The 12643-nt window shown below is 38.4% G+C and overlaps 1 protein-coding gene across 4 annotated transcripts in view; it reads left to right on the top strand.

The window, feature by feature from the left end:
- Positions 1-12643, top strand: part of hydin (HYDIN axonemal central pair apparatus protein) — a 71426-nt gene that overhangs the window by 29985 nt on the left and 28798 nt on the right. For all 4 annotated transcript variants that reach the window (XM_077568447.1, XM_077568448.1, XM_077568450.1 and 1 more), the window contains 16 exons: positions 1105-1182; positions 1279-1428; positions 1546-1785; positions 2613-2736; positions 2846-2920; positions 3038-3208; positions 4069-4239; positions 8216-8367; positions 9514-9588; positions 9689-9872; positions 9980-10109; positions 10213-10369; positions 11634-11715; positions 11809-11882; positions 12096-12260; positions 12421-12612. In XM_077568447.1, coding sequence (XP_077424573.1) covers positions 1105-1182; positions 1279-1428; positions 1546-1785; positions 2613-2736; positions 2846-2920; positions 3038-3208; positions 4069-4239; positions 8216-8367; positions 9514-9588; positions 9689-9872; positions 9980-10109; positions 10213-10369; positions 11634-11715; positions 11809-11882; positions 12096-12260; positions 12421-12612 — 2220 coding nt within the window. The remainder of the gene's footprint in view (positions 1-1104; positions 1183-1278; positions 1429-1545; positions 1786-2612; positions 2737-2845; positions 2921-3037; positions 3209-4068; positions 4240-8215; positions 8368-9513; positions 9589-9688; positions 9873-9979; positions 10110-10212; positions 10370-11633; positions 11716-11808; positions 11883-12095; positions 12261-12420; positions 12613-12643) is intronic.

Genomic DNA, 12643 nt, shown 5'->3' with positions numbered 1-12643 from the left:
GCTTTGAAAGTGCGTCGCGCGGAAGTGATGTCAAGGTTATTTTAGCTACCGGAAACAAACGCAATAACTAAAACTCAAAAAACATTTTCGTATGCAAGAAAGAAGCAAACTAACTGAAATTACAAAACTAAAACTAACTGTAATTAAAGCAAATATGTTCTTAGTTTTTGTCTTTGGTCATTGATTTTAAATGTGTTTTTAAGTATATTTAGTTTGACTTAGTTGTTCTTTGACTGCCAGACGTTTTCAGAAAAGGGATGCCGTGGGTGCCAGCCGATTTAAGCATTTTTGACTGATCTTTCAAGGTCCACAGAAAATGATGTGTTTGGACTATGGAAACACACATACTACCAAATGAAAGATTGGACTCTCATCTTTCATCAGAAAAAAATGTTTGTTTCTACCTTATTCCGTTTTTCAGTAATCAACAATAGAAAATGGTTAGGAACACCTCTGTTTTGAAAAAAACGTCTTTTAACGTCTTTGGCACTCCTCCATAGGATTTTACTAAACGTTATTTAACGTTTTTGGCAGTCAAAGAGTTAACGTCTTTGGCGCTCCTCCGTAGGTTTTTGCAGAACGTCATTTAACGTCTTTGGCAGTAAAAGAGTTAACTGGCAAAATAAGCTTTGAAAGTGCGTCGCGCGGAAGCGATGTCAAGGTTGTTTTAGCTACCGGAAACAAACGCAATAACTAAAACTCAAAAAACATTTTCGTATGCAAGAAAGAAGCAAACTAACTGAAATTACAAAACTAAAACTAACTGTAATTAAAGCAAATATGTTCTTAGTTTTTGTCTTTGGTCATTGATTTTAAATGTGTTTTTAAGTATATTTAGTTTGATATTAACTGGGAAAATAAGCTTTGAAAGTGCGTCGCGCGGAAGTGATGTCATCTTGCAGCGTTCAATAAAAGCCGCCCTGAAAACTAACTAAATTTAAAAAACTAAACTCAAAACAAAGTAAAGACTAACTATAATGAAAATTCCTAAACTAAAATAACCCTGATATCATGTCATTATTTGTACAGCGTGGCATGAGAATAGCATATGTAGTGTATGTTGTTGTCTTTTGGCTAAAAATGTTTAGTTTTATATTCCATCAGATTCAAACAATGCAGCTATTTAATCATGAATCTGTGCCCTGCCATTGGAGCATAGTGGAGGATGTGAAGCCTGTGAAGGTACATAACAATACAAGATATTGCCAGTTTGCAGTACAGTTTAATACACGTCCCGAAATTAGGGTGAGACCTACCTCTGTTCTGCTTTTCTCTCAGGTCGATAAATTCCTGCCCCTCCATCAGCGCAGCAAATACCTGCAGCAGCACCGGCCGCCACCTGTGATGTTTGAGATGACTCCTTCCTCCGGCATGCTCACCCCCGGCGACAGGGTCAACGTGCAGGTCAAGTTCAGTCCTACTGAGGGGGTAAACACACTCACCACTTGTAGATATTTACAGAAATAATGAAAATGCAGGTTCAATCTTGCTTGTAGAAAAATGAAGACAAGCAGATTGACTTAAAATTCAGTGATTTCTTTGTAGTGTCTTTACAAGAGGAGTTTAATAATAACCGTGACTGAGGGCACCCAGCCGGTGGTCATCACAGCCCTGGGACAGGGTGAATACCCAGAACTGGAGTTTTGTCCACCAGAGGTGATCATGGGGCCTTGTCTGCCATTCAGCATGGAGATTGAAGCAGAGGTCATTGTCAAAAACCTTTGCTCTTACCCCATTGAGTTTTACTCCCTCGAGCTTGACATGCAGTACCTGAAGGAAGAAAAGGTAGAGCTCTTTTTGTAAACATTTTTCAATCATATACAGTAATCCTATATGTGATGTCATGTATTATCTTTTTAGGTACAGTACAGACCAAACGTTTGGTCACACACACATCTCATTCAATGTGTTGCTTTATTCTCATTACCATTTACATTGTAGATTCTCACTGAAGGCATCAAAACTAAGAATGAAAATGTGGAGTTATGTACTTAACAAAAAAAGGTGAAATAACTGAAAACATATTTTAGATTCTATTTTCTTCAAAATAGCCACCCTTTGCTCTGATTATGCTATGTACAGTAATGGCATTCTCACCTCTGGGAACTCCTTCAATACTTTTGGAAAACAAATTTGAAGTGATTACGGTACTATTGAAGGTCATCAAAGGAATACCAAGAGTGACTATTTTCAAGAATCTAGAATATAAAACATGTTTTCAATTATTTCAACTTTTGTTTTAAGTACATAGTTCATTCATAGTTTTGGTGCCTTCAGTGAGAACAAACAATGTAAATAGTCATGAAAATAAATTATTGTTGGAAGTAGCCGTTTCCAGAAAAGAATGGGGAGAACAACCAAACTCCACACAGATTCAAACCCAGATTTCTTGACTGTAAAGCAGATATGTGCTAACCAGTACTGCATCATAACCCCCCCCCCCTCCTCCTCCTCAATCCTAAAATGTGATGCATTTTGCCTGTTTTTCAACATAGATTTGCTATATTCTCTTGAAGTACTCCGATAATCACACACCCCCACCCTCTTTCACTCTGTATTTTTACTATATGTCAGTCTTTACTTTCTGTCCCCCTTTACATCACTCTGTCAAGATCCTGAATCTATTGGATGGACATGATGCAAATGAAGTAATGTTGCTGCCCCCAAGACATGCTGGAGAGAATCTTCCTGTGGAACTTATGGACTTCTACAAGGATCACTGCTCTCGGCTAAAAGGTCATGATAGCATCAAGCATTGGTGCCTATGTGCATCTGTCAGAAATGATTTAATTCACAGGTGTCTCTTACTGTAAATTCAATAACATAATATACCTTTATACTCCAGATAAAAATGTAGCTGGAATGAGTCTGCAAAAACGGAGAGGCGGCAAAAGGGGTGAAAGACGTAGAACGGAACTGAGTGAGTGACTGCTCACACTTTTCCATAATGCATATGGCATGAGGTCTTTTGGTATATGATTTTAAATTGTCACATTCTTTTCTGTTATTTTAAGACTTCAATATGTGTGTACTTAAGTCATTTCAGATGTCAGGAAAGCAGAAGCCACTGGGAGTCTAGGAACACTCGAGATAAACCCGCTGTCCAGTGCAATTGCCCATTATATGGGTGTTGACCTGTCACCCAAAGGTCTGGCTGCTCTGAACTGTCGAGGCATTGCTGTTATTTTATATGGAGCCCCACTGACAGGTAACCAAACAAACAAAAACTGTTACAGTAATCAAGCCTTTTCTGTTATGTACACACATACCCCAACTGCAATAAGGTTGGGATATTACGTAAAATGTAAATCAAAATAATGCAAAGACAAAATGTTCAAGCTGATAGATGTTATTTTTTTGTAAATATTCACTTATTTTGGATTTCAATTTGATGCCTGTAACACATTAAAAAAAAAAAAAAAAAGCTAGGACAGGGGCATGTTTGGCAATGTGTCTCCTTTCCTTTTAAAAACACTCAAGTGTTTGGGAACTGAGGAACTAATTACTGAAGCTTTGTAGGTGGAATTTTCATAAGGCACTAAACATTTTCAATGGGACGCAGGTCTGGACTGCTGGCAGTCTCTCTCTCTCTCTCTCTCTGTCTCAAATATGGCATCATTAAAATCCAGGTGTAACTCATATATCATTAGATTAGCAGTGATCACAGTCATTAACATTAACCCGTTGTTATTTCGTAACATTAATCGAAAAAGGAGTTCGCATTTAATGTCAAGGAAAACAAAATACTGTACTGCTGCTAATACTGTAAGAGACAATGTGCAGCATACAGCCAGCCAGTTGCAAGCTAGTAGCTAATAGTAGTACAGTAATTGACTCCACAAATTTCACCCTGTTCAGGGTCTTGTGATATACACTGAATGTTGACTGACATCATACATGATGGGCGGTTCGACCACTTGGCTTTTAAGTGGCTATAAAGTCATATTTTTTTTAATTAAAAAAAAAATCTGTTATAAGGTTTCTCTGGAATGTACTACACCTGCACTTCATGGGGGCAAAATTGAGAGTAAAACAACTCAAATGTGTTTTTCTGCTCTTCCAATTAAGATCAAAGAAGCAAGGCGGCTGCTCTGGCAAACCACTATGGAGCGGCATGTCTAAGTATGGATGCTATGCTCGCCGATTCACTGATGCATGGGACTTCCCTCGTTAGCCTGGCTGGAAGACAGCTGTTTAACCGAGCGGCTGCTGAGCACGCTCAGAGGATGGAAGAGGCTGGTGCGCACAATATTTCTTTAGAACCTTTTATACTATGGCATCATTTAAAGGAGACAAAATGGAAATATAAATCGGATCTTCATCTTCTAGGTCACAAGAGAGACAAACAGTTTTCTTATATTCATATCACACAAAATATCTTATTTTTTTCCCATGTTTTTAATGGTCACATGATGGAAACATCACAATGCAGAGTGGGGAAAATAATCCCGAGACCTGTGCTCACCAATGTTTTTGAAACTAAGACCTACTTCTTGGATACTGGTTAACGCAAAGGGGTACCAGTTTCATACACACTTCTGAACCAACACATTTGCTAACATTTTCTTAAATAATGTTATTGTTTAATGGTTATTTTGTTAATTAATTATATTCATTTATGTCAACACTGATCATGTTAATGATTTCTCACAATATTTAGGAAAGATAAATATCAATATAACAATATCAACTTATCATATATGACTTTATTGGGGGCTGCTGTAACTGGTGCCCCCGTGCCTTATGGAGACCCTCACTCTAGACCAGAGGTGGGCATCGAATGCCGGAGTCTTGCAGGTTTTGCATGTTGCCCTTCTCCAACACAGCTGATATATGATCAGCTCATCAGCAAGCTCTGCATAAGACTGATAACGATCCTGTTGATTGGAATCAGCTTGCGTTGGAAGTGAGAAACCTCCAAAACCTGCAGGACTCCGGCCCTCGAGGACCGAGATTGCCCACCTCTGCTCTAGACTGATGACTTTGACAAGAATCAATAGGTGGTCATAGTCAGCCACCTAGGGTCCACTCAATATTATGCAAGTGGAATAAAATTGGTGTTACTCTCAGGGATGTGATTTGACCAAAGTGAAATTATCTGAAAATTTAGCCGGGGGTCTGGGGGCCGCTGGCACCCAGCTAGGTCCAGGGCCCCGGAGCTCATGGGTTGTCCGTGTTTTTAAGTACTTTCAATGCACTCACATGACAAAGAAATAGACAAAACAACAGCATAAATTTTCAATGTATATTGAACTATCCCATATAAAATGGCAGTTTTAGTCAACTCAAAATCAGTCACATTCAAAAACATTGGACTGCCTTTGCTTTTAAAAACTATCACTGAGAATATCATCATATCTAAATAATGTGATTACTAAGTTAACACATAAATAATGTTGAAGAGTTCAAATTTCATGAACAAATAATTGTATCATGACCAAATGAAAAGTAACTCATATTAGAGCATACCACAAATGTCTTTGTTATAGCAGAAGATGTTATCTGTCGGAGTCATGTGCATACACAATGAACTACAGTACTAAAAAAAAAAAAAAAAAAAAAAAAATCGGATTTTTTTTTTTTGGGGGCGAGATAAAAAAAGCGGAATTCCGCGAATTAGCGGAAAAATCACATCCCTGTACTCTGTCCTGATCACTTGTGAGTTTTCTATTATCAAGAAGCATTGCCCGATGTCAACCATGCCTTACACAAAAGAGCTGTAACAATAAATATGATTAAGAATTTTTGACTAGCATTCATTTCACAAAATTCTCTCAAAATCTTGATGCTCATCAGTTCATGAAAAGACCACGTTGCTGCAGCCCCATTTCAGGCTACTGTGGAAACGTGATGTTCATGAGATAACAGTAGAAGGGGAAACGTAATTGGCCATGTCAATCAACGTGCAGGTTAAAAAAGCTGACCATAGTAAACCTGACTATACATGATGGGCTGAATCAAACTTGGAAATAATCCGTAGTGGGATGAGAAGTATACCGTACATCAAAGATTTATTTTATTTATTTATTATGGGCCAGACGATCAACCAGTCGGTCTACAAAGAGATCCTGCGGTGGTTTGAAATTCACTTTTTTTTTTTTATAAAGCAGAATGGTCGAAATTCCTTATTATTTTCCTTATATTTGGTTGAAGCTATGCTGCCAAAGGAGGCTCAAAGTCATTAACTAATTCAAACCCCAAAACATGTAAAAACGTTGTTTTAATACTTTGTCCTTAACTCCCAAAAATGTGTTTGCACGATTTCTTTTAATGTTTTTTTTTTTTTAATGCAAGAGGACACAGAAGGCTTTGATGCGGCTTCTGACATGAAGAGGTGACTTAAAGCAATGGTAGTAAAAAAAAAAGGGCCAGCAGGTGGCAGCAGAGTATAAGAGATCAGCCAGGGCCCTGTTGCAACAAGCTATTTTTGTCAAATGTTGTCACCATGAAAGTGAATAATGACAAAACTTAGTTATAGTCTAATGCTAATTGCTGCAAAACGGAAACAGATACAACTATACTATAATATACTATACTATACTATTGACCATTTGCACCGACGTCATGTAATCACGTGACTGCCTTATGACGGACGGTGGAAGGAAATTATTGTTGAATGGAAGTGGACGTGACCCGGAGCGACTTAGTGACTTAGCAACGGTTATTTTACAAATGAAAAGTTATGAAAAGAGAGAGCAATGATGATGACGATGATAGTAAGATTACCGAATGAACAATACTGAGCTCTCTCAGGAAAAAAAGAAGAAGTTATTATTGTATTGCCCATCGAGCCATGGAATCTACTACTTCAACCGAAGTTCGCATATCAGTCGAAGTTGCACATTTAGTCGTTTTAAAACAGCCCCTTATCTTCAGTCGCCTGCTCTTTTTTACCAAGTTAATCAAATCGCAGACTTTGCAGGAAGTCCCGACCTGTATCATTATGTAGTCAATGCCGTCTCTTCTCCTTACACCGGGGCTGATTTAAAAGCTCGTCGCTGGCTTGGTCTCTGGGACGAGATGCTACGCTCACACCGGGCGTAATGCAAAGGGAAAAGTTGTTTATCATGCTAACTGACTTATTCTTACACCTTCCGTTCTATATTGGAACGCTGTGATGATGTTATGTTACTATGTTGACTAGCATGGAACAAATGACTATCGTAGTGGCAAGCTATGCAGTCATTTCATGAATATGACTCCGGCGGCTCTAGAGTAAAAAAACTCCCAAGCACAAACTCGAAATCCCCCATTATTAAACAGTCAAATGCACTTAATCGTTTTGAAGAAGGTACATTTTAAAACTAAGCTGTGTGTTCGTGCAGTTGGAGTGGACGCTAACTATCTGGCTCATTAATGTGATTTGAAACACACAATTCAACACCTCTGTTACAATCTTTGTTAAAGTGTACGTTTACTAGTAAAATGTTTGAACATTTATCTACTAATTACAACATTTATCTACTAACCTCTCAACAAATGATCGCTGCAAATCCGTGAATACTTTGTGGGCTGCCAGTCCTTTCTGTTGATTGCTGCTATCCTTCGACGTCTTTTGTCTTCATTAGTAGGTATGCGATAAAAAGCAACATTTGGTTTACTCCATTGTCTGTCTGTACAACCAACCGCACAGCAAGATATGACCGTTTTATAAGATAATCAATTAGATAAAAGGACTATTATGTACACGATTCAATGGTTACAATACAGGCAAGTGGCTCTTTTGCCGTCCAGCGTCCCGGACGGGGCCTTCCCATGAGGACTGTGATGTCACGTGCAAAAGGTCAATAATATACTATACTATAGTTTTTCCTGATGAAAGAAGAGACTCTAATCTTTGTTTTGGTAGGTTCCATGTTTTTATAGCAATAGAACACAATATTCTGTGGGACTTGTAAAATCGGTCAAAATCCAATAAAACAGCCGGGAGCAAAGGGGGTTCTTCAGTGAAAATGGCTGAATGAGTTAATCAATCCAAAGGTTCGCCTACTTTTCTACCCTACATTGTGATGTCTAAATTTTGAGTAACGTTAAGACAAGGCATAAGGTGCAAAATTCTTGATTCTTGGATTCATTTTACAAAAAGATAAACTAACATCATTCAATAAATGAAAAACAGATGCACATTGTCTCCTTTGAAGTTCTATTTGGCAAAATTGTGAAAATCAGCTACAATTAATTATTTATGAGAGTCAACATGTCTTTTCTCTTCCAGCTCACATATCTGCAACCATCGCATCAAGACCAGAGTCCCCCACTGAAGTCACAGATGGACTTCCAAACTCAGGTCCCACTGAAACTCCACCAAAACCTGCTGAAATTAGCAGCAGTGATTTAAAAGAACAAGGGAGCACATGCAGCCCACAGGTAGATTATCTCAAGTTCTAAATGAGTGTATTTAACATTTGTTGGTCTGCCTTTGGAAATGTGTGTGATTCATTTTTTTTCATTCCGAAATGTGCAACATATACGTGCATTCATCTACAAGAATCATACAGAACACTGGCACTGAAAATATCTATATATTTTTCCATTGTAAAAAAAAATGCCTATTGATACCAAATAAATTCTCAGCATTGAAATACATACATTTTTAAAACATACATATAAGAATAATGCAATTTAAATACTTTTATATTATGATGTGTCAGTCTTCAGATTTCCCTTTGTTTACCATTGTAGTGGGTATGGTTTCTGTTATAGTGGGTTATTACAGTGCCGTGTAAAAGTATTTACCCTCTTTTCAAATTCGAGCAAATATATCAGACAAAGATAACCCAAGTAAACATAAAATGCATTAATTAAATTGTGTTTTTATTTAATGGGGTGGGGGTGGGGGGTGTCTACTCAAAATGAATGGTGAGGTCACCCACAGTAGAAACAACAGATATCAAGCACATTTTCAATAAAAAATAAAATAAAATAATAATAATAATAAGAACAGAAGAAATCCCAAAATTAAATTACTATATACATACACAATATTGTTGCCAAACAAGTATGAAAAACAAAGTATAGAAAATTGAAAAAACGAATCCAAAAAGGCAAAAGAAAATGTCCAAAAATAGCCATAAAATGTCCATAAAAGAAAGAAGAGCGCCCCGAGGAGCTCACAAGCCTGCGCCGCTCAGTGAGATATAGGCTTTAAGTGAACTTTGATGTTTAAAAGGGAAAAGAAAAACAGACTTGCCCAGGGCTCGACACTGCGACCAATTCACCCGCAAATGCAGCCAACTGTTTAGCCTGTCCATCCATCCATTTTCATAACCGCTTCTCCTCACAATGGTCGCGGTGGGCGCTGGAGCCTATACCAGGTGGCTTCGGGCAGTAGGCGGGGGTACACCCTAAACTGGCTGCCAGCCAATCTCAGCTGTACAGCCTGTGCTAGTGAAAAATTAATCCAGTCACTTTTTTTTTTTTTTTTTACAAAACCATCACAAATTTTCTGTGTTTTCACTGTCGTTACTTAATGGCAGTATTGTTGTGCAATTTAATCACTGTGTTCTGTTTCAGACAATGGATAAGGACACACTCAGCAATCTCTTGCCTGAAATGCTCCTGGTTGAAATCCTATTGGAGAGGTTTCAGGTTGTATGACACTTGTGATTTCACAGATTTTTGTACTGTCCTTTCACCACAGAAATTATGTATTTATCAATTGTTTTGTTTTCTTTTTTATGTCATGCAGTCAGATGACTGCTATTGTGGCCTCATAATTTATGGGCTTGATTCAGTCTACACCCCGTCTGTGGCGTACTCTCTGCAAGTTGTTCTCAAAGCCCTTAATAACCGTAAACACATTTATGTCATCAACTTGTTCGACACATACAGTGCCCTCAAAGCTCGGAAGAGGGCACAAAAAAAAGTTGAAGGTAAATCAGCATACTCAATTACTTATTGGCTCCGGTGAAGGTCTAATAATTGATGACTGATGAGTGTGTGTGTACGTGCGTGCGTGTGCGCACTGGGCATTGGTCAGATGCCCTGTTGAAGCAAAAAGCAAAATTGGAGGAGGAGTGGCTGCAGAACATGGATGAGGAGGAATACGAAGCTCTGCCAGAGGAAGAGAAGGAGCGTATTATTGAACAACAGAAGCAAAAGACACTCAAGTAATGATGGAGTCAACACATTCCCCTCCACATCTCACAATATTGCATCTTCGTTAATTAGTGGTTTGGTACTAATATTAAACTATGTTTTTCTGTCTGTCAGATTTCTTGAGCGAATCAGGAAACTGCAGAAGGACAAAAAGCAACAGGACGATTTGAAGAAAGTCAAACTCGATGAGTTGAAAAAGAAGCCTAAAAAGGGTGCTGTTAAGGAGAGCAAACAAGCGTCAAGGAAGAAGGGTTCCGTGGAGAGTAAGCAGGTCTGTGTATCTATTATTCAAAACCAATTTTCTTTCAAAAACACACACACAACCTGCCAAGAAGGGGACTAAAATACACTCGTACACCAACCAGCATCCCCCGTGTTCAGTAAGATTATTTGGTAAAACAGCAAATTTATGATTTTGTGATGTTAGTATCTGTGCCTTTAAAAGGATACAGAAAGGAAGAGGCCCCTGTGTGACGACAGCCTGTTGCATCAGATCTGCTAACTTTAATTGTACTTTTCCACCCATTTATACTTTTTAGTATCTGTTATGCATTGCGTTAAAGTATTTTTCACTATTTACAGTGCTTTTTTTGACAGAGAATTTGGGACTTGTAGTTGTGTGTGCATGTGAGATCGGCAGCCTGTCGAAATAGCTCTTTGGAGAGTGACATTGTTCTAATCAAAGTCTCTTTTTTTATTGCAGATGATAAGTCCCGAAAGACAAAAATCTGTGAATTAGTGATATTCTAAAGCTTAACTCTTTGACTGCCAGACGTTTTCAGAAAAGGGATGCCCTGGATGCCAGCCGATTTAAGCATTTTTGACTGATCTTTCAAGGTCCACAGAAAATGATGTGTTTGGACTATTGAAACACACATACTACCAAATGAAAGATTGGACTCTCAACTTTCATCAGAAAAAAAAAGTTTGTTTCTACCTTATTCCGTTTTTCAGTAATCAACAATAGAAAATGGTTAGTTTCACCTCTGTTTTGAAAAAAAAAACGTCTTTTAACGTCTTTGGCACTCCTCCATAGGATTTTACTAAACGTTATTTAACGTTTTTGGCAGTCAAAGAGTTTTAATGACACTCACCATTTTTATTAAACTGAGCCATACTCGTACTGTACTGTGTTTAAGGAATGGCATAAAAAAAAAACTGATTTTTCATTATGCCATTAAAAAAAAATCAGGAATTACAGTGCAGATATTTTTTTCCCACTTGCGGTTCAGCATCCTCACATTCCACACTGAAGTATTTGTGACTTTAAATGCGTGTGCTTTTCGAAGACGAGGCCTGACATGGGAATTAGTGAAAGAGAGTGTAGTTGGCTGTCGTTAGCTCAGATTGGCCAGTCTGCGCGTTGAGTCCCTGGCTATTAGTTGTGGCCCTAGCAAAAAGTGTATAAAAGTGTTAGTTATTTTGACTGAAAGTTCTTTGCAGGCAGCCACTTTCCAATGCAGTATTTGCAGGAAGTTAATGGTCACATATTACAAATACCACTAATACATTTTCAAATGATGTTGTCCTTTTAGTCATCTAGTGCAATGGCCGCCCCTCGAATGCCATCCTCAAAAGAATCGCAAGTGGACAAGAAAGATCAACCTTCAAGTGATGGTACCAGCAAATTGTCAAAAGTGCCTGCTAAAATGATATATTAGCCAAGTATGAAAATGTCTGCATTGTTTTGTATACTCTCGATTTATGCAGCAAAGCAAGGCAAAGAAGAAAAGAGTAAAGAAGAAAGCAATAGAGACATGCAGTCTGATCCAGCAGCTGAAATGGTAGGAATAGAGCATTCATTTAGCCACTTTTGACTGGTGAGTAGTTTGGGGTGCATCCCGCCTCTTGGCCAAGATCAGCTGGGATAGGCTCCAGCACACTCATGACCCTCGTGAGGGTACACGATATAGAAGATGCATGCATGGACTTTCAAATGACTTTCAAAGCACACAGTACTGCGAGTTAATTTCTGTTATCTGTGTCATCTTGTGTAGCCACCAGTAGATAAGCTGCACAGTATGTTCAGTGCATATGAAAAGATCCAAATCCAGGTGGAACATATTCTCCAACATTGGGACCGTGAGAATGGCTTGTTGCGGGTCCCACTTCCGGGTCAGGAGCCTGTGCCAGCCCCAGAGGAGGCCCCAGCAGAGAAACAAGTACTAGTCTTGCCATCTTCTCTTGTGTTTTAAATGTAATTAAACTAACTTTTTTTGTACACACTTGAACTGATACCTGTATTTGACAAATTATATTATCCAAAAACTTTTAGTATTCCTACAATATTTATTTTCATAATTCCGTGGTCCTTTTTTACAGGCACCTGCAGCAAGAAAGAGCAAGAAAACAAGTAGTAAGATGCCTTCTCCAAGCAGTCAGACGGAGCCAGCCAAAGCAGAAAAGGCAGCAGAGAAACCAATCATCCCTCACATTGTTCTGAAACTCACTGGCAAAAGCTATCCAGATGTATTTGAATTGCTCAAAAAAAATGACCTGCCTACACTACATGAGGTGGAGCCAACAAAGCAAATTTTGTTTCATG

The sequence above is a fragment of the Vanacampus margaritifer genome, chromosome 6, assembly GCF_051991255.1.
Source record: "Vanacampus margaritifer isolate UIUO_Vmar chromosome 6, RoL_Vmar_1.0, whole genome shotgun sequence".
Classification (NCBI taxonomy): Eukaryota; Metazoa; Chordata; class Actinopteri; order Syngnathiformes; family Syngnathidae; genus Vanacampus; species Vanacampus margaritifer.
The sequence above is the reverse complement of the archived record's forward strand: the minus strand, read 5'-3'. Positions and strand labels throughout refer to the sequence as shown.